This window comes from Cibotium barometz, chromosome 24 (assembly GCF_041138505.1).
Source record: "Cibotium barometz isolate CiBa-2024 chromosome 24, ASM4113850v1, whole genome shotgun sequence".
Lineage (NCBI taxonomy): Eukaryota > Viridiplantae > Streptophyta > Polypodiopsida > Cyatheales > Cibotiaceae > Cibotium > Cibotium barometz.
The window spans coordinates 35,791,674-35,812,096 of NC_141069.1; the positions used below are offsets into that span (position 1 = coordinate 35,791,674).

General features: G+C 47.7%; 2 protein-coding genes across 2 annotated transcripts in view; both read right to left on the reverse strand.

Annotated features, from left to right (window-relative positions):
* Positions 1–1,138: 1,138 nt before the first annotated feature.
* Positions 1,139–20,423, reverse strand: part of LOC147625232 (O-fucosyltransferase 36-like) — a 28,992-nt gene continuing 9,707 nt past the window's right edge. Inside the window, exons 3-4 of the mRNA XM_086818503.1 lie at positions 1,661–1,919; positions 1,139–1,547 (exon numbers count right to left, since the gene is read on the reverse strand). Of these exons, the coding sequence (XP_086674629.1) occupies positions 1,371–1,547; positions 1,661–1,919 (436 nt within the window). The 3' untranslated portion in view covers positions 1,139–1,370. The remainder of the gene's footprint in view (positions 1,548–1,660; positions 1,920–20,423) is intronic.
* LOC147625233 (uncharacterized) lies at positions 14,356–15,365 on the reverse strand. Its single transcript, XM_086818504.1, is given in 1 exon segment — positions 14,356–15,365. A coding segment is annotated over 1 exon segment (786 nt). The 5' UTR covers positions 15,274–15,365; the 3' UTR covers positions 14,356–14,487.

Genomic DNA, 20,423 nt, shown 5'->3' on the forward strand with positions numbered 1-20,423 from the left:
ACCTCTCTTACGAAATGGCCCTTCACTATTGAAGCAAGAGTCTATGGTACTACATCTGGTGGCTATGTCTAGCTGTTTCTACTAGTAGGCTATATCTCCATTGATGGTTGATAAAGTGGATGAAGCCTCCTACTCCACCTAATAGGGCTATTCCACAATCACCACATCATGGCTAACCACAATCTTCCTTGCCTCAGGGTCATAAAGTTTATAACCCTTCGACTCCATATTGTATCCTAGGAATCTACACTTTTCTACGTTTTACATCACCCCACGTGGTCCTTGATGATTTTGGAACGTGTATAAAATAATCGCCCCTAAAGGTTATAAAATATAACTTCTTCAAATCTCAAAGTAGGCATGTTAAGGAATCACCCCCTTCTCCTTGCCTTGATGAACATGAATAAAATAATCACACCTGAAGGTTTAGCCTCTTAATCACAGCTTCTTATCTTAGAGCAGGCATGTTAAGGAGTCATCCCCTTCTCGCCGCCTTGGTGTAATTCCTTTTCAGAATATGCACCAATGTGTTAACCTTTAGCATACTGCAGACCGTCTCCACAACTGTGTAGTTCTTACATTCCACAGTGTCTCTTGATCCCATGCCCCTTACACTATACCCCTTACGATAGGCATTGAATTCACCTGATGTAAACTCTCCACCTAGAGATAGACATAAGCTTTACATGTTGCTTGCCCCATCATACAAGTTCTAGAGACATGCTTATCTCTCTCTTGCCAAAAGGGCTATTGCTTGCTCAATGGGGGGCACAGACCGAGGGCGGCTCAGGCTGGGGTTGAAGCACAAAGACTGGGGGAGGCTGTGGGGGAAGCTCCAACACTCCACGTTTTCAACCACGATGAGAAGGCATGGATTAGTAAAACTAAGGAGGGTTAACAGTTAACTATCGTCTCCATAATGTCGTGCACAGAAAACTTCTGCATCTTGAGCTGAACGACATTGGTTTTGAGTCCCTAAGAAATACCCAAAAACACACACACACACACATGGTAAAAACGTTTATTAAAACCACAAATGTACTCAAGCCTAGTACCCAGCGTGCATAGAAAACATGCAAATAATTCAAGAATAACATAAAATAGCTAACAGGAACCAGATCTCTAAAACAAGACCACAGGGAAAATGTCAGTAATTTACATTGCAAACCCATTTTGTTTCAATGACCCCATAGTCAGTTTTCACCCCCCAAAAAAAAAATTGCAAACAAAACATCGAGGATCACAGGGTCCCTTACAATTACAATTCTATTATACAGTAAGTACCCCTTTTAACAAAGACTGTATAACTCCACGCATGTCTTGAGTGTGAAGAAATTATTGGCCTTTGGTTGACTAACGACTGCTGGATATTAGTGCAAGCTTGCTACAAAGTCAGGTTGCTCGCCTTCACACAAATATTGATCACATGTGTTAGAAGCTCCCCATTCATTGCGCATCCTCATAATGTCGACCGAGAAGGTGGAGCCAGGGCTACCTATGAAAGTGCTCGACATTGCACAGATGGTCTTGTCCAACATTGCAATCACCTGCCATATGCATTATAGCCCAAGTGAGTTTCCTTACAGGATGGTTGTGAAGGTACTTGCATGAATGCCCATTTTATACACCCCATATATAACTCTACAAAAAAAAGACGGACCTCTTTATCATTTAACACTCCATGCCGTTGAAGTGGAGAGTCCCACTTTTCTCCCTTCTCATGGTCAGGCCTTCGAACTAGAGGAATCCTCATGCCATTCTTATACAATAAGCTTTGCAGAAGGCTTGTTTCGCTTTCTTTGGCATCCGTTGACAAGTAAATCACCCTGGCTGTCATGCTGACAGTTCGCAAAATGCACTTTGCTGCTTGAGGGATTGGGTAGAAAAAACATGTGTAGCCTTTTTTGCTGTTCTCATTGCTGTTGCCAGAAAGTAGGGCACACATTAAATCAATCTCTCTCTCTCTCTCTCTCTCTCTCTCTCTCTCTCTCTCTGTGCCATCGGATCTGTTCTAGCCAAGGTGGGTAGTATCGTCATTAGCTGACCACGGCATATCTAACTCTACACAGGATCATTTGCTGATTACATGTACATACACTAGTGTTACATGTTTTCTTCTTTTCTCTCAGTTTTCCATGGATCAATATATCCATGGTACCATTGTCTCAATTTTGGTCTCTTTGTTTTCTTTTTACCTTTTCTTTCAGTTTTCCATGACTCTCTCTCTCTCTCTCTCTCTCTCTCTCTCATGCATGCGACACCCTAGCACCCCTCCTAGCCCATATGTTTAACAGGGCCCTCTCAGAGGGCTTTCCCCCCACCTGATCATCACACATTATTGCGCTTATCCATAAGGCGGGAAACCCCATGGATCCTAATATCTACAGAACAATCATAATCAGCCATATCTTGGCAAAGCTCTATGGATCTATACTTGAGTCTGAGCTCAGCACACTGTCAGAGAGAGAGAGAGAGAGAGAGAGAGAGAGAGAGAGAGGGATACAGGGCACCAGGACAAGCAGGAATCAGAAGAACCTCCACGTGAGATCACATATTCATGCTTCTGCCTATCATCGACGAGCAGGCCAAGGCAAAGGGCCGCTATACTGCTGCTTTGTGGACTACCGCAAAGCTTTTGATACAATGCCTCGGGCTCGTCTCCTACAGTGCTTACAACATCTCAAGGTCCTGTCTGACATGATCCGCGCTATCATTGCCTTGTATGAGTCAGTTATTGACATGATCCCATCTTATATGGCCGCTATACTGCTGCTTTGTGGACTTAACGCAAAGCTTTTGATACAATGCCTCGGGCCCGTCTCCTACAATGCTTACAGCATCTCAGGGTCCCGTCTGACATGATCCGGGCTATCATTGCCTTATATGAGTCAATTATTGGCACGCTGAGATGCCCGGGAGGACTATCTAAGGAGATCTCTAGCATCATCAGAGTGAAACAAGGATGCTCACTATCTACAACCCTCATTGGACTTTACATAAATGAGATCTCAAACTTCATTGACAGAACCAGAGACGGAGGAGCTTTTCTATGAGGCATTCTTATTTCCATCCTTTTATATTATGATGATATTGTACTCATTGTAGAATCTAGGGGCTACAGAAGCACATTGATACTCTATAGGATTTTTGCACACAGAGGGGGCCCTCAATCAACCTTGGGAAAACCAAGGTTATGGTATTCCACACCTCCTACCCAGTTGCAGGCCGTACAGAGATCACTTACATGGGTAGCAGGGTTGAGGTGGTGCACTTGTATGTCTATCTCGGAGCTACCTTCGCTAGTCCACGCTTCTCTATGAGGCAAGCAACAAAGGATAGACTCACTAGACGATATGCAGCTCTAGCCTTATTGTTGGAGAGGCACTGTTTCCACGTGCATTTTCAGGAGCCAAGGACGAAGGGTTGGCTTTTCGACACCCCATGTCACCCTGGCACTTCTGTATGCAGCTCCCTTCAGCACCAGATTTATCCCCGGCAGATTGGTGGTGCACAGAGCGTCCTCAGATCATGATGCTATCATAGATGATACGCAGCAAGCCATTTGTTCCCCACCAGATCATCCAGGAAAAGTTTGTTGCAGCTCCTATGTTGATGGAGGCCCTATTCCAGACAGTCACTTGAATATATAGGGTGAGGGAGATGTATCCACTTCAACTCCCCCGACTTGCACTATAGTCATCACCGCAGATAGCGGCCGGAGGAGAGCATTTATCTTGGTATGGCACAGTACTCACCTGGTTTCAAGCACATGGATTACAGATAGACTGGACCCCTCCATTTCATATGATCCAGATTCCCCATACATTAGGCTTACACATGAGGATAGGAACTGGGTGATCTAATACGATCTACTAGGGTTATACACACATAACACATGGATCACACCAGTAGGCCCATTGCCTACCAAGATGCAATACTACAGAATCATTTCCTGAGATTCACAGCAGATGGTTTCATACAGAGACTAAGGTATCTTGATGCCTTCACATCTGATGCTAAGAGGATAGCAATCGGCCAGCTTAGGGTATCGTCCCATAGATTGAGGAAAGAGACCGGTAGAGCTAAGCAGATACCCAAAGAGGACAGGACATATAGACTCTGTCACACGGGGGTTGAGTCAGAGGAGCACTATGTTTTCTAGTGCCCAATCTACTATGAGAGATTTCATTGTCTATTCAGAGAGGGCTTTGGACCCTTTTACCGGATCAACGAGTACCCAAATCAGAGTGTCTTGGACTCTTCCTACTAAGGCTCAGCTGACATAGAAAGTCACTACTCAGAGATCCTCACCCCCAACAGTCCTCTCAGCTTACTATCACCAATTTTTTCAAGCCTTAAGGGGTGGATAAGGAGGCCCCAGAGCCCATCACAACAGATACAAGAGCCTATACCACAATGCCCCCTCACAGCAAGCCCATGGGAGTCACATCAGATTGGGCAAGCACACTCCAAAGAGCTAGATGCCCTCCTCCCGTTGGACCCAGACCACCCCCAGCACATCAGCCCCGGATTCAAGAGATCCTAGCCCACCATCGACAGCCTCATCCTCACAGCACATTATCGACATCTCTAGCCTTCTTGTATCACCCATGATGGACATCCTCAATGGACATACAGGGTTGATTGACTATTTTTATTCATCTCTCCCATATCCCATCACTTATTGTACCCTACACCTGGCATAGTAGGATCTTTTTTTTTTCCATGAAAAGATCCTTTCATTAGTTATAAAAAAAAGCCTAATGGACTACAAACCCTCTCTTGCTCATAAGAAGGCAGAGCAGAGACCAATCAAGGCAGCTAGGGAGACTCTCCCTAGGTGCAGAAAAGTACAAATAAACTGAGAGGCTATATCATACAATAGGAGGGGGGGAAAATCCAAACACGTGGCCTGTAGTGCCAACGGGGGGTACCCGCGTGTAGAGTATAGAAAGGGCCGCTGCGCCAAGTGGTGTGGAAAGCCTGGCGTCGCAAGATCGCTCCATCCGAGTCGCCCCGGATGCGGTCATACTGTCCTCGCAGGGTGTGAATCAACTCCTACCAGATAGCCCGAACAGTCTCTACTGGTGGCTCCAGTCTCCCCTCAAAAGCCATGAAACAATGGGCTCTCCAGGTGAACCATATGGTGAGGCTGCTGAGGAGCTCCCATCGTAAATCCCTCTCCTGTGTCCAGCCGGCTGTCGAGAAATCCGGTGAAGGAACAAGGCGAGGCTGGCCCCCAATGAATCTGATGGCCTGGCTGGCCTGCTCCGCCTCGTATCCCATAGCTAGCCCTGACGAAGTCGACCAAGCAGCGGCTCCCCATGTATACATTCCCTCCGGAGAGGGGGGGCCAAAATGCGCAGAATCCTCAGCCAAATCTGTTGCGCCTGTGGACAGTCCCATAGGCAATGTCGCTGTGTCTCCAATGGGTGGCCGCATCGGACGCAGGCCGACGGAAGGCCACTATAGACAAGCCAGGTGCCAACTGCAGAGCCCCTGTGGGCAACCAGCCACTGGAAAGCAGAGATCCTACGTGCCTGTCTGCTAGCCCAGAGCCTGGTCCAAAAATCCTCCAGGAACTCCTGTGAGAGCCCTGTAGCCGCCAATGCTCCGATGCAGCTGGAGAGACCACTGGCATAGTAGGATCTAGATTTTTCATCTTGTATAATCTCCGAGTCTGAGATCTTAGCTTTCCGTTTTCAGTTTTCAGTTTACTGTTGCTTTTTCTTATGTCGTCCATGACGAGACTTCATGGATACTGTGCACACATCATTTTGGTCTTGTAGACCCTTTGGGTCTAATAGTAGGTTATCACTATATAAGTGACCGTGGGGTCACTTATTAGACACAAGAGGTCAAGTAGTCACGTGGTGGCCTTGGGCTACCAAGGAAGCGTGCATGATTTCGTGGCCATGGAGCTAGAAGGTGGGTGATTTGGCCTGGTGGTATGGGACACTAGGTTGAGGCCATCGGTACCAAGTAGGCTTGTGGCAATTGGACCCCATGCTCGGGGTGGTTCGAGGTATTGAGCCTACTGTTGGGTGGTGAGTCACTAGCCACGGCCCACAATCCATTGCGGTCATGCGATGCGTACGACGATGTCGGGTCTGTGAAACCTCGTCAGGGTTTCGTTCTAGGTTAGATAATCCTTAGGCGTGGTTAGTGGAGACGTTACATTGACAAGTGCTAGAACGCGAGGCATGAAGGATGTACAAGATAGTACCCTCGTGCGGGCTGTTTTGGAAAGAAAGCCATGGTTTCTCCGCATGGATGTGCGGGAAAGCAAGAAAGGGATGCACAAAGATTTGAGAGAAGGTGAAAAAGCAACCCTCAAACAAGCTAGACAACGGGTTGTTTGTCTATGTAAACCCTAGCTTATGCCTACTGAATAGCATGCCTTTTGCCATCGAAACGGTGGCTATCTTGTCTCCTAGGGTTGGACTGTGAACAACTTCTGCAGATGCCAAATCGCCATCTTTATGTTGTGGTTATGCAGAGTTTGGGGCTGATTTGGGGTCTCTGCAGAAAGTTCTTCAGTTGCCTAAAAGGGGGAAGAGAAGGTGGCTGAGTATTAGGGCAAGACATGAAACTATCTAGGTTGGTGTAAGGAGGGCCAGAGAAGGTGGCGGCTGTATACTTTGTGCTGTGGAATCTCGCTAGCTTTTTGCTGACTGTACAAGACAGCATGCGCTGGCTGGGCGGCAGACAGGGTGGCTGCATGTGTTGACGTGCATGGCAGCTGACAGCAAGCACAAGGCAGTGGCCTGCCTGGCTACAGGGCACCCAGAAGTTAGAACAGCATGTTCAGGCCGAGCAGCGGGCTGGGCAACATGCTAGGCAGTGGGCTGAAGCCTGTGCGCTAGTACGTTGCCTGGACAGCAGGTTTGCACGTATGCTTTTAGCATGGTACTAGGTGGTTGATTGGGCTGGAGGCAGTAGCAGAACTGGCACATGTTGAAAAGCTGGCCGTACAGGGCAGAGATCTGAGGAGGCACACTTGAGGAAAAAAAATGCATGGTGAAAAAAGCTTACGCCAAATATTGAGTTGATCTAATTTAGAGAGGGATGCGTTATTTTTTATGTTGAGTCTAAGAGGGGGGTGGAGTTTTAAATAAAAGCAAGAAAAGCTTTTTCTTGTGCTAAAAGTGGGGGGGGGGGTAATTTTAAGCCCTAGCTTTTTAAGAAAGCACTTTTATAAACTCACTTGCTCCTTTAAATTCAACCCTGCCTCTTTTTGGATCATACTTGTAGGTTTGTGCGGTCTTGGATACACACCTTCTCCCACTGCTGAAAACCTGTGTACCTCATCTCAATCCTCTCATCGACCCTAAAAGCTTTTCTCTAACCTTTCACTCTTTACGGCCCCTGCCTTTCACTCTTTACGGCCCCTGCAAATGTCATATTTCTCTACACACAATGTCCTACAATCAAATTTCTATCACAACTATGCACCGAACACTAGAAATTGGGCATACACACTCAAAATTGACACTTCCACAGAGTGCCTCGAGAAAAACTTGGATAATAATTCAGTGAAGTCATCCGACAGTAATGACGTGGAGTTGGTTGGATGTGACGACTTTGAGCAAGTAAAGCCACCAGGATGGCTCGCATTTTACCTACCACTAGTAGTAAGGTTGGAAGCTAAACATGAGTGCATTACCAGGATTCTTTGAGGGAGGATAGCATCGGGCGCAAGGTGATGGGTGCTCCAAGCCTTCGCCAATTGATGACCTTAGGGTTGTCACATGGTGTCACGAGGCTTTAGCTAAGTGGGATTCAAGTTTGAATTCACACACAAATTGGTGGATTCAAGAGTGGCTCAAGAGTCTTGACTTCAAACTTCAAAGACCCTAAGCCGTGATGCTTATTTTCAAGTATTTCTTTGTACTAAATAGGAAATTTTAAATTATTTTGGGGGCCTTTGCCGAACCGTGATTACCCATGGACGTGTTAGAGGTGGAATATGTTATAACCATTGTCCTTCAAGATCTTTGTTAGTGAGATTGCATGGACCTTTGGTTCATTCCAATTTGGTGGGGTGAAAAGTAGCTGGACATCGTGTGTGCTCTTCAAGCTTTTTGAGGACAGGGACATACACAGAAATTGATGGGGAGTTTTATGCATGCCCTAAAAGTAGAGGTAAGTATCTACTAGTTAGGTGTGAAAACACAATCTCTGTTCAGTATTAGATGAGGATTGGACAGGGGAGATCTTGCATTGGAAGTACATGGCACTAGGACTTGTTTGTGCATCAAGTGGACTAGTGTTTGTCGACAACTAATGTAGGATGCCATCTGGTATGACAGTTGAATTGTGCTATGGGTCTGTGTCTAGATGTCCTATTGGGATTCAGCTCTTGGATGAGAGACGGATCGACAGATCGGCCTAGTGGTATGGGACGCTAGGTTAGGGCCCGCTACCAAGCATGCTTGCGGCAATTGGACCTCAAGCTCGGGTGTGGTTCGAGGTACTGAACCTACGGCTGGATGGTGAATCGCTAGCCACAATCCATCGCGGTCATGCGATGTGTACGGCAAATTGCAATGTCGGGTCTATAAAACCTTGTCAGGGTTTTGGTTCTAGGTAAATAATCCTTGGGCGCGGTTTGTGGAGTCCTTACATCTTGGGGTTGGGCTTCACATTCTCTTAAGGAGAACTTTTGTTTTTGTGGAGCTCCATTGGGTGAAGTTCCTTGCATTCTAGTTAGGGAAGTCGATGATATTGGATAGTAGGCCAAAATTCAAATCCCTCTATGAATAGGCAATGAAATCTCTTCCAGATCTTATAGTACGGTGGTCATCTGCAAATGTAATGCTCCTCCATCTCAGCCTCCATAGAGGAAAGTCTACAAATGTTGTCCTCCCTATCAATACCCTTTGCTGTCCCTGTTTCCACTCTAAGGAGATGAGATGAGACTCGGATTTGCCCAATCGCGATCTGCGTGGCAAGTGATACGTGTGTGCATGTATCCCGGCCTCTGGAGCCAGGGCCTGTTGCATGTGCGGAAGCCTTGTTGTACTGATCCACAGCCCTAAGCCTGCCTGATTAAGAACAAGATGTTGATTTAAACATGATTAAGACAGATGAGAGAGAAGAAGAGAGAGAGAGTTGGTGTTAGGGTTTTCTTGTATTTAATATGGTACAAAAGGTTGTTGAATGCTTGTACATGGTTACGCCCTTGGTCAGCCCCAAAGGGGTGACCTTTGGCCCCTTTCTACGTGACTTCTATTGATATGTACTTCTACTAATGATGAATGACTTGATTACTCAATGAATGATGACTTCATCCTTTTATATATGCTTGAGGTTGCAGGTCGTTTCAGTCTAGGGGCTGTCGGCCTGCTGCTGGACAAATAATGGCATTAAATGCCACTTAAATAGGCTGCGTTTACTTAACTGCTTCCCACGCTTTGATGGCGACTTGCTAGGATCTGGCCGCCTGCTGCTTGGTCTCCTGCTCATTGCCGACAGGGTGTCTACAGACTACAGGCTGCCGACAGGGTTCCCATGCCCTCCAATGCTGTAGATGCTGATGACGGTGATGTTGCTGAACCTGATGGTGATGCTGATGATGATGATACTGATCTGATGCTGATGTTGATGCTGATGCTGATGGTACTGATGAGAATACTGACTGTGGATGACCTAAATGCTGTCCTAACTGATGGATTAATCACAGATTATGATGTTCCTGTTGGAGCTTAGCCATGGCACATGCATGCATGTGACACGGTCTGCAAGAAGTTGTCGGTAGAATTGCATATTCGGGTGTAGCTCAGGAGGCGCTAACCATGTATGTAGTGTAAGTATTTAGGCTGAGGAGATCAGGGTGGTTAAACCTGTCAACATCATGATGAGTGAGGTGGAGGAGGGGGCATCTAGACTGTAGTGGAAGGGTGGTAGGTGGTCAATATAAAGCCCATGTGTGAGAAACCAGCAGGTAATTCTAGCATACTGTTCCCTATGATGCCCTTGCATTGCCAACTGTCGAGATGACTCCAAAGCAAGCCTCGGTATCCTGTATCTGCTATAGAGGCAGCGGTGTATGTGTATCATCATCTGCGAAAGTGCATCTACCATTAGTGGTGCAACTCCAAACTTTGTAAGAATGGTGGGGTGTGGTACTGATGGTTTGCTCCAGATCATGTGGGAGAACATCATGACCTGAAGCCTCTCAATCCTTCTACAAGGCTCCTTCCCACCTCTAGAAGGGGACCCCATACATCGCCACTGCGGTGACTAAGGTGTCAAAAGCCATCCTTTAGTATTGGGTTCTTGGAAGTGTCTGGAAGCAGTCTTTTGAGGAGGGCTAGAGCTGCATAGCCCCTAGTCAATTTGTCTTGGGGGGCTGCCAGATGCATGGTAAAAGTCGGGCGTGAGAAGGTCACTCCCATGTCTGCATAAGATGTGACTATGTCCATTGGATCTCCCATGTAGGTGAAATGGTGCCTGGATGTCACGTAGTGCTAGGTGTTAAAAAGTTATCACCTTAGTCTTGCCAAGATTCATTGTGAGGTCCCGCGGTTCACAAAACATGTGTAATGCATCCAGATATCTATGTAGCCCCTCGGCTGAATCTGAAATATGCACAAATATACCCTATATTATCTCCATATAGTAGAATGGGGATCAGGGTGCAGGCCAAAGATGAGAGAGAGAGAGAAAGAAAGAAAGAAAGAAAGAAAGATATATTAACGTCTATGAGAGGCCAAAGTCGGCCTATGAGACAAAAAATAATACAGCTGTGTTCTTCCGGTCATCGGAAGAAAAGAAAGAAAAGAAAATATGTGCATGTGTCTGGATACAACTGTGAATCATCATGGATCGGTGGAGCCCATATACAAACAATATAAGGGGGGGTGGGGATGTGGATGGAGTGCTAAGGCAAGATGCATCTCTATATGCTGAAGGGGTAGTACAAGCATGCTATGGAGATCTATGTCTAACTCCATCCAGTGCCATAAGAGGGATATAAGATATCATACATCGCCGATGCTGAGGGTGTGAATGGCGTGAGCATGTGTTTCTACACAAGTTATTAAGGTGACTAGATAAGACATGATTATGTCATGCATACTAATCTATGTCCAGTCTGTCTAGGTCTCCTCTTGGCTCTCAATTCCTCTGCTCTCTGTGCGGTCACCCCACGTGGTACATCAGCTGGCACTGGCATAGCTCTCTGGAAGAAATCTGTGAGCTGGGACTGTCTCCCACCCCTAGTGGGAGCGGGTGTCTGGAGGAGTCTCTCTCGAGAACTATGAAGCTCTAGTAGTAGTCTGCCAAGCTGTCACTGGTCTGAGGCCTCCATCAACTGATGTAGTGAAGAGTGCTCCTCAAACATTCCTGCATATCTATCTGTGACCCCCTGGTGGGCTCTACATCTACATACAAAGTGATCCTCAGTTTCCACCTCCTCGCGGCACAATCTGCATATCCGCTCAGCTCTGGGAACCCGTGCCGCTCTCCCAGCCTCTATCTCTAGCTGATGTGATGAGACTCGTAGCTGGCCAATAGCAACGCGAGAGCTGTGTGGCATGTATACATCCATGTACCGCGGTCGATGTATAAACCCATCCCCTGAGATGCTCATAAAGTGGTCTCTGTAATACAGCATCTTCGGTGGTAGTGGGCTCTCTGGTGTTGTCCATGTCTCCTGTATGTAGTGCTGCCATATGTCCTGTCTCATCACTCTGTTCCTCTCATTGAGAGAGAGGTAACCCCGTGGAGCAGACTGATCATACTGAAAAGGTGGCAACCGCTCAATGTCTATCCCATGATGTGAGAACCACTGTAGCATCTGTGCATACCAAGATCCAGTGTGCCCAGCCTCGGCCATCTGTCTGGATGCCTCAAAAGCTCGGCGGGATAATCTCTCCGTGGGCATCTCCCTCATCCTGTATATAAAGGAGATCGTCTGGAACAATGCCTCCACTGCCATAGGTGGTGCAGCAAACTCAGCTCGAACGATGTCGTGCGGGATGGATGGTTTGCTGCGTATCATCCTCGAGAGCATCAAGATCTGTGGTCTCTCCAGCTGTACCCATGTGGAGGCTGCAAGCCCTGGTGCCCAAACCGCTGCTGCATACATCAAGGCTGGTATCACTAATGTATCAAAGAGCCACCCTTTCGTGCGGGGTTCCTGAAAATGTGCCTGATGACACTGACGCTCAAGGCTAGCAAGAGCTGCATACCCCCGGGTCACTCTGTCTCGGACTGCCTGAGCCATGGAGAAGCGTCCAGCTGGAGAGAGAGAGAGAGAGAGAGAGAGAGAGAGAGAGAGAGAGAGGGAGGGAGGGAGGGAGGGAGGGAGAGGGAGAGGGAGAGGGAGAGAGGGAGAGAGAGAGAGAGAGAGAGGGGGGGGGGGGGCTGTATTAACGTCTACTAGAGGCCGAACTCAACCTATGAGAAAAATCAATGTACAACTGTCAATGTCTTTTGGATGTCCAGAAAAAAAAAGGACAAAATGAACATGAAATAAACTATGAAAGTACTGAGCTAGTGGGGGGGGTGATGGATGGAGCACTACTGCTAGAGGCTCAGTATGCAACCTATATGCGCAAGGGTATACAAGAATCAGTGCAGATCTGTCTAGCTCCAACCAGTACCATAATGGGGGTGTAATATGTGATACATAGGCGATGGCGAGGCAAAAATACCTAGGAGCATGATCTCCGGGTGTGAGTGTAAGTGAGCTAGCCGCTCCTGGATATGGTGCTGATGTCAAGCCCGTATCTCTGTGATCTCCCTCTGATGTAGTCTGGAGTCTGGTAGCCTGGTGCTGTCGGTCTCCGTCTGGCTCGGAGGTCCGCAACGCGCTGAAGTGTAACCCCCTCTTGTGTCAGGGTAGGCACTGGGATAGATCTCTGGAAGAAATCAGTGAGCTGGAGCTGTCGCCCACCTCTCCCTGTGGTATGAGTCGGTAGCAGTGTCTCTCTGTGGCGCTGTGTCTCTAGCAAGAACTGGCCAAATCTGCACTGGTCTGCGGACTCCATGATTTGGCGGAGTGAGGGATGTCCATTGAAGATGGTGGTGTATCTCTCTCTAATGACACTATATGCTCTGCATCTACATACATAATGTTCCTCACTCTCAACCTCCTCCTGGCATAGTTTGCATATCCTCTCTGCTCTGGGGATCCGTGCTACCCTACGTGCCTCAATCTCAAGCTGGTGTGATGACACTCTAAGCTGGCCAATCACCACTCGGGCACTGTGAGGCATGTACACATCCATGTATCCAGATCTCTGTATGAATCCATCCGCTGAGATACCCATAAACTGATCTCTGTAGTATAGCATCTTCGGCGGTAGAGGCTGACTGGGTGTAATCCAAGTCTCTTGAGTGTATCGCCATAAATCCTGCCGAAGGACTCTGTTCCTCTCACTGTGAGAGAGTTGGATGTGTGGTGCATGTATATCATACTGGAAAGGTGGCATGTGATCTATGTCAAGAACATGCTGAGTGAGCCACTGTATCATTTGTGAATACCATGATCTCCTATCTCCACTCTCTTCGAGCTGCCTGGACGTCTCAAAAGCTCTATGTGAGAGTCGATCTGATGGCATATCTCTGATCCTTTGTATGAAGCAGATCGTTTGGAAGAGGGCCTCTACTAGCATAGGAGGTGCAGCAAACTCCGTCCCGACAATGTCATGTGGGATGGAGGGTTTGCTGCGGATCATCCGTGAGAGCATGAGAATCTAAGGCCTCTCTATCTGAGACCATGTGGAGGTGGCGAGCCCAGGTGCCCATACTGCTACTGCATACATCAAAGCAGGGGTGACTAGTGTGTCAAACAACCACCCCTTCGTGCGGGGCTCCTGGAAGTGTGCCTGGTGACACTGTCTCTCTAGCATGGCCAGAGCTGCATACCCTCGTGTGAGTCTGTCCTCCTGCTAGTGTGAAGATGGCCAGTCGTCGAACCGGCCCTGAGGTGTGGAAAATCATGGCCTTGGTTTTCCCAAGGTTCACTGTAAGCCCCCTGTGTGTGAAGAAGTCATCGAGTGCATGGAGATGGTGCTATAGTCCCATCCGCGACTCAGAGACCAGAATAATATCATCTGCATATAGCATAATGTGGACTGTGGTACCTGAGATGTCTACCCCGTCCCCACCATCGTGACCAATGAAGTCAGCCACCTCATCGATGTATAGCCCAAATAGTGTAGGAGAGAGTGGGCATCCTTGCTTCACACCTATGGTGCTAGCAATAACATCAGATAGCCCCCCGGGGCATCGTATGCGCCCGAGGACATGCTCATATAAAGCATAGATGTCCCTAACCATCTCTGATGGGATCCCCAATGACTGTCGGCGCTGGAAGAGTCTCTCTCATGGCACCGTGTCAAATGCTTTGCGGAAATCCACAAAGCAGCTGTATAATCTCTTATCCCGTGCCATAGCCTGGTCAATCAGACATCTCAGAGTGAATATATGGTCAATAGTGGAGAAAGCTCGTCGGAATCCAGCCTGCCCTGGTGCTCACAGTCCCTCCTTCTCTGCATATGAGCTCAACTCTGCCTCGAGCACTGCGCCATAAAGTTTGGCCAATGTATGACCAATCATGATAGTCCTATAGTTGTTGGGGTCTAGCATGTCTCCCGCTTTGTGGAGAGGCACGATGGTGTGCATAGTCCACTCAGCTGGTAGGCCCTCCACTAGTGCCCTATTAAAGAGGTGAGCAACGAAGGGTCCCAGTGTGTCAGCTGCATAAATAAGATGCTCACTCTGTATACTTGTGTGGTCAGCCGATCTCCCATGCTGTAACCGGCGGATAGCTCTCTCTACCATCGAGGCGGTAAAGAAAGTAGAGGTGGTAGGGCGGGATTCCTGTGGCTGTGGTACGGGCGGCTGCTGAGGGATATGGTAGAGGCTCTTTGCATATGTGTGCCATGTGTGTGGATCCTCAATCGGGGTACGAGAGCGAGGCTCTCTCATCTTGCGCCATGCAGTGGTTGCATCTCTCCTCATAAGTAGGTGGTATATATCCCAGTACTGTGCCTCCTCATATGCCCGCCTCTTACGGCGTGTGAGGATCCTCATCTGTCAGCTTGCCTGTCTCTATGTAATGGTCCCCAGTGCTCTCTGGGCATGGAGGTGTCTATATAGCTCTCTGCACTCATCATCATACCACCGATTCTGGGGCATGCTCCCAGATCTATCTGTGTGTGCAATGTGTGTATGATGGGGGAAGCTGTGGGTGGCGGCCGTATGTAGTAGAGATGACAGCTGGGTGGTGAGTGTGTCTAGAGGTGACAGGGGATCCATATGGAATAGCCCGTCATATACATGATGCTCATATATGTCTGCCAAGTCATGGGTGAAGTAGAAAGTTGTATGCGATGCCTGTGTGGGTTGTGTGGGTGCTGGTGTGGAGCTCGCCAGTGACAGTAAGAGGTACGTGTGATCCGCACCAATAGGACAGGGGGGGATGTGAAAGATGTCACTGCCTATGTGGTCTCCATGGACCCCATGATGTAGTCCACTGTGCTACCCCCTGATCGTGAAAAGCATGTCAGTGCTCCTGAATCCTGCCACTGTCTCATCCCGTTATAAATAACGAGATGGTGTCGCGCTCCCAGCTCAAGTAAGTGATGACCATATTTGGTGTTATCCGGCCCCATGTCCTCTGACACCGTGCAAGCTCCCGTGTCCCCCACCTCTAGTGTGTGCATCACCTCGGGGTGCTCAAAATCATAAATGTCGCACTGTCGGCTCTGTGTCCATGCATTGAAGTCCCCCATAAGGAGGACTTCCCCCAGGTTGGAGTAGTGTATGATCTCATCTGAAAGGGCTGCATATGGTGACTCTCCCGATGGCCCTGTGTCCTCCTCCTCGCCTCTACTCTCATCCTCTACTGTCATGGCATATCTCGATCCTCTAGGAGAGAAGTAGCATAGAGCAATGTATAACACCCTGTCTGCTGAGAGCTGCAGTCTCTAGCCTCCTGGTCACGTGCTACCACCTGTATGTAGCTCTCCCTTGAAGAGTACCGCTATACCTCCAGATCCTCTTGATGTGCTTTGCCGTGTGTATGTAAACTCCCACTGATAGCCCTCTACTTTGGGTAGCCCCCTCTCTGGGCTCTGGTGCGTCTCTGTAAGTAGTATGATGTCCTGTCCCTCCATGACCTCCTCCATCCTCCTAGGATGTGTCCAAAGTGCTCCATTTTAGTTCCAAACTGCTATGTGTATCTGTGAATCTGGATCTTGCATAGCCGATGTCCCATAGGCCGCCTGGCGCTAATCGGTGGCCTTGCCATCGATGATGACATGGCCATCGCGATAGAATGCTCTCTTGCCCTCTTTCCAGGCTTGGAGGACTCTCGGCATGCATGTTTTCCTGTGTTCTATCTGCATCCTTGTAAGCTCGTCATCCAAATAGATGGGATCTTCCTGTAATCCTCGTAGAATCACCCTCTTCCTCATGAAGGTGATCCTCTCCGTCTCTCCTGCAAACTGTAGCATGAGGGCTCGCTTGCGTGTTGAGTCTTTCCCGGCTCTCCATGCTTGGTGAAGGGAGAGGGTCCTCTTCCTTGTAGCTGCGCTTCATGCATAGAAGCTGTCCATCTTTCTCGGGAGTGGCGTCGTGTGTCTCGGCTATACCTGTGACTCGAATGTTGAGGCGGCGGGCATGCCTCATCTTCTCCTCCTCAATGGTGGTGTGAATGATTTGGTGTTCTTCCCTTTGAGTCTCCTCCCTCACTTCTTTACGGATGTTCTTCTTCACCACCTCAACCCATCCTGGGCTTTGAGTTTTCCCTCCATGTCCTTTGTGATCTCCTTGGAGATCTTTTCTTTGATGGCCGTGAGAGTGTTGTCATTGATCTCCCCTTCTTCCTTCTCGGTGTTCTTGACGGCTACCAGTTCCACTTTCAATGCACTCACCTCCTCCTTGAGTGCCGTGTTCTCTTGTTCAAGGTCCGTGACCCGTGCTTTGAGGGCCATGATGTGCCGGTGTAGTTTGTTCTCCACCTCATTGAGGTTGGAATCGGATGTCTTCCCGTTCTCCTTGATTAGTGCCTTCATTGTTGTCTCGAGGGCCTCGAGCTTCTCTTGGAGACTTGGAGCCATTCCTCGAGATTACTCTGCAACGCTTCCCACAGCGGACAGGGAGACGGGCCAGCATAGCGCGAGCAGGGCAGCGAGGCGAACAGAATAGCATAGCGGGTCCAGACAGAACCGAGCCAGCCCAGGCGGAGGAGAGGGCAGCGAGCCGGGGTGAAGGCGGCGGCTACACACAAAGGCGCGAGAGGGCGGTGAACAGAGCGAACAGAGCCAGCCCAGGCGGGAGAGAGGGCGGCGAGCAAGGGCGAAGGCGGCGGCTGCGCACAAAGGCGCGAAAAGAGAGAGAGAGAGAGAGAGAGAGAGAGAGAGAGAGAGAGAGAGAGAGAGAGAGAGAGAGAGAGAGAGAGAGAGAGAGAGAGAGAGAGAGAGAGAGAAAGAAAGAAAGATTTTATTAACGTCTTCCAAAAGACCGAACTCGGCCTATGAGACAAATCGGAGGACCTGTATGGGGTATCCTCTGTCATCCCAACAAAATGAAAAAGTACTGAATAAAAAAGCTGAATCTGGGTGTGCAGGGGATGGAGCTCTATTACTAGGAGAATGCAAAGCTATATGCATGGAGTATACAATCATGATATGCAACCTAGCTAGCTCCATCCTGTACCATACTGGGATAGAGAGAGAGAGAGAGAGAGAGAGAGAGAGAGAGAGAGAGGTGCTATTTGATAGCAACCCCATTCTTTATCTTAAAAAATTGCAACTAAAAAAAACGTGTATAAAATGTACAAAACAGTTCGTACTTTGAAACACATGTATGAAACGTACAAAACAATTCATACTTTGAAACACATTTCATTGCAACTATGCTCTTGACATATTTAGCTTGGTCTCATAGACCCTTGTTGTCAGTTTGTAAGACATTAATATTATTTCTTTTCTTTTTTTTTACTTTTTCTAGAGTAGTGGTTTATACATCAGGCCCCAATCGAGGGATCCTAGATTCAAATCACATTTTTTGCACTTTTTGCCATCATATGGATTATAAGTGTTCCCTATCTCCACCATCACATCCCAACTTTCCTCCATCATCCATGACTCCGCCCACACCAACTTCCCCTACACCACATGCTCCACAGCAAGTTTGCCAATGGGATCCCAACCCCAAAATGGATGGTATGATGAAGAGTGCAAAACCACCAAGCTTCGCCTCTTACGCAAGAGGAAATATGGGCTGATTTCAGCACGTAAGATGCAACGCATCTTTCGTACATTCACTCGCCGAAAGAAACGGGCATTTCTCGCTAAACGAGAACAAGAGTTATACCAGCTCTTTTTTTTGAGCGAGGATAACTTAGAAGCTTGGCGCATTCTAGAAGAAGAAAGAGCACCTACACCTATCACAGATCCTAGCCTTTGGGAAGCCTATGCACGACAGTTGTACCACAAATGTCACACATCCCTAGGCCTACATCATCTTATCTCTTTGATTCCCCCAATGTCACTAGGGCTCTTAAAAAGCTCCATAATGGGAGAGCAAAAGATCATGAGGATCTACGCGCGGAACATTTCGCCCACGAGCACCAGGTATTGGCTCCCATTCTTGCCAGTCTTTTTAACAGAGCACTCTGTGAAGGCTTCCCACCCTCCTAGACCACCAACACCATTGTCCCCATCCACAAAGCAAGAGATCCCATGGACCCAAGTAACTACTGGACTATCATGATTGGTCACACAATGGCCAAAATCTATGGGGCAGTTCTAGAGGACATGATGAGCTCTATGGCAGAGAGAATGGGAAACAGAGCATTAGGCCAGGCAGGCTTTAGGAGAAACTTCTCCACGACGTTGAACCATATCTTTACTTTACGGGCTATCATAGAGGAGGCAAGGTCCTCAAAGAGACATGTGTATTGCTGCTTTGTGGATTTCTGCAAAGCCTTTGACTCTGTCCCTCGATCTCGTCTGATAGGATGCTTGCAGGGAGCTCCAGTTCTCACATGAGATGGTATGCAAAGCTTGGGGGCAAATCAAGGATCAGCCCGCCTTATTCATGTTTGATGACTGTGCAACCGATAACTTCATCTCTATGCAAACGGCAGCTGCATTGGGCATTGAGGTTGAGAACATGGGACCTCAGATTGAAGCCGAAGCTGCATTTATTGGTAAAGAGGTGCAAGTTACCCCGTTGATAGGAAAGTTGCGCATCCATATCCAGGGCTACCTTGATAATGAGCATTTTCCTAGTTGCTCCACTAAATGGATGTGATGTATTGTTGGGCAAGCCGTGGCACCATAGGCTTGAGCCCCGCAAAGACTAAAAGTCCAATATGATTTCTTTTATGCATAAAGGCCGCATGCATTTTATTGATGCTGGCAAAGAAGGGGATTCCATCCCACTTGTATCACACATCCAAATTAATAAAGCAATTAAAAAGAGTCTTTCTACGTACTTGTTTTTTGTTCGTGATAGCCTTGTGCCAAATCATCAAAATATGGATGATATGTCTAATGATAGGCTGAATTTCTTTATGCATTCAACGACTGTTTTGCTGATACATTGCCAGGTGAATTACCTTCCCAAAGGCCCGAAGATCATCGCATAGATCTTGTGCCAGGTAGTTCTCCACCCAACAAACCTGCATACCAAGTGAGTGCTGCACAACAAGAAGAGATCATGAAGCAGGTAAACGAGCTTTTAGAGAAGGGTTTGGTTCAGCCCAGTTTCTCACCTTACTGCTCTCCTGTGCTTCTTGTTCAAAAGAAGGACGGATCATTCCGTATGTGTGTAGACTATAGAGCTTTAAACAAGCTTACCATCAAGAACAGATTCCCAATTCCACGTATTGATGATATCTTGGATAAGCTTGATGGTTCGGCTTGCTTCAACCGACTTGATTTAAAGAGTGGTTATCACCAAATACGTGTGGTACCACAAGATGTCTATAAAACTGCATTCAGGACAGCCTTTGGATTATATGAATTTTTGATAATGCCTTTTCGTCTCACCAATGCTCCTGCTACGTTTAATCGTATGATGGATAGGATATTCCGACCCCATCGCAAATTCACAGGAGTATTCTTTGATGATATCTTGGTTTTCTCCAAGAATGAGCAGGAACACAGAACTCATTTGGTCACAGTGTTCGAAGAGTTGCGGAGGCATAAACTTTTCATTAATGCCAAGAAAAGTGAGTTTTTCCTTTCAAAGATTCATTATCTGGGACACATTGTAGCCAAGGATGGAGTTACAATGGATCCTGCAAAGATAGAGACCATTCGGAATTGGCCCGAATTGCAAAACATACATCAAGTACGTAGTTTTCTGGGATTATGTTCGTATTATAGGCGTTTCATAAGGCATTTCGCCATGATAGCCACTCCTCTGCATGATCTCACAAAGAAGAAAATCAC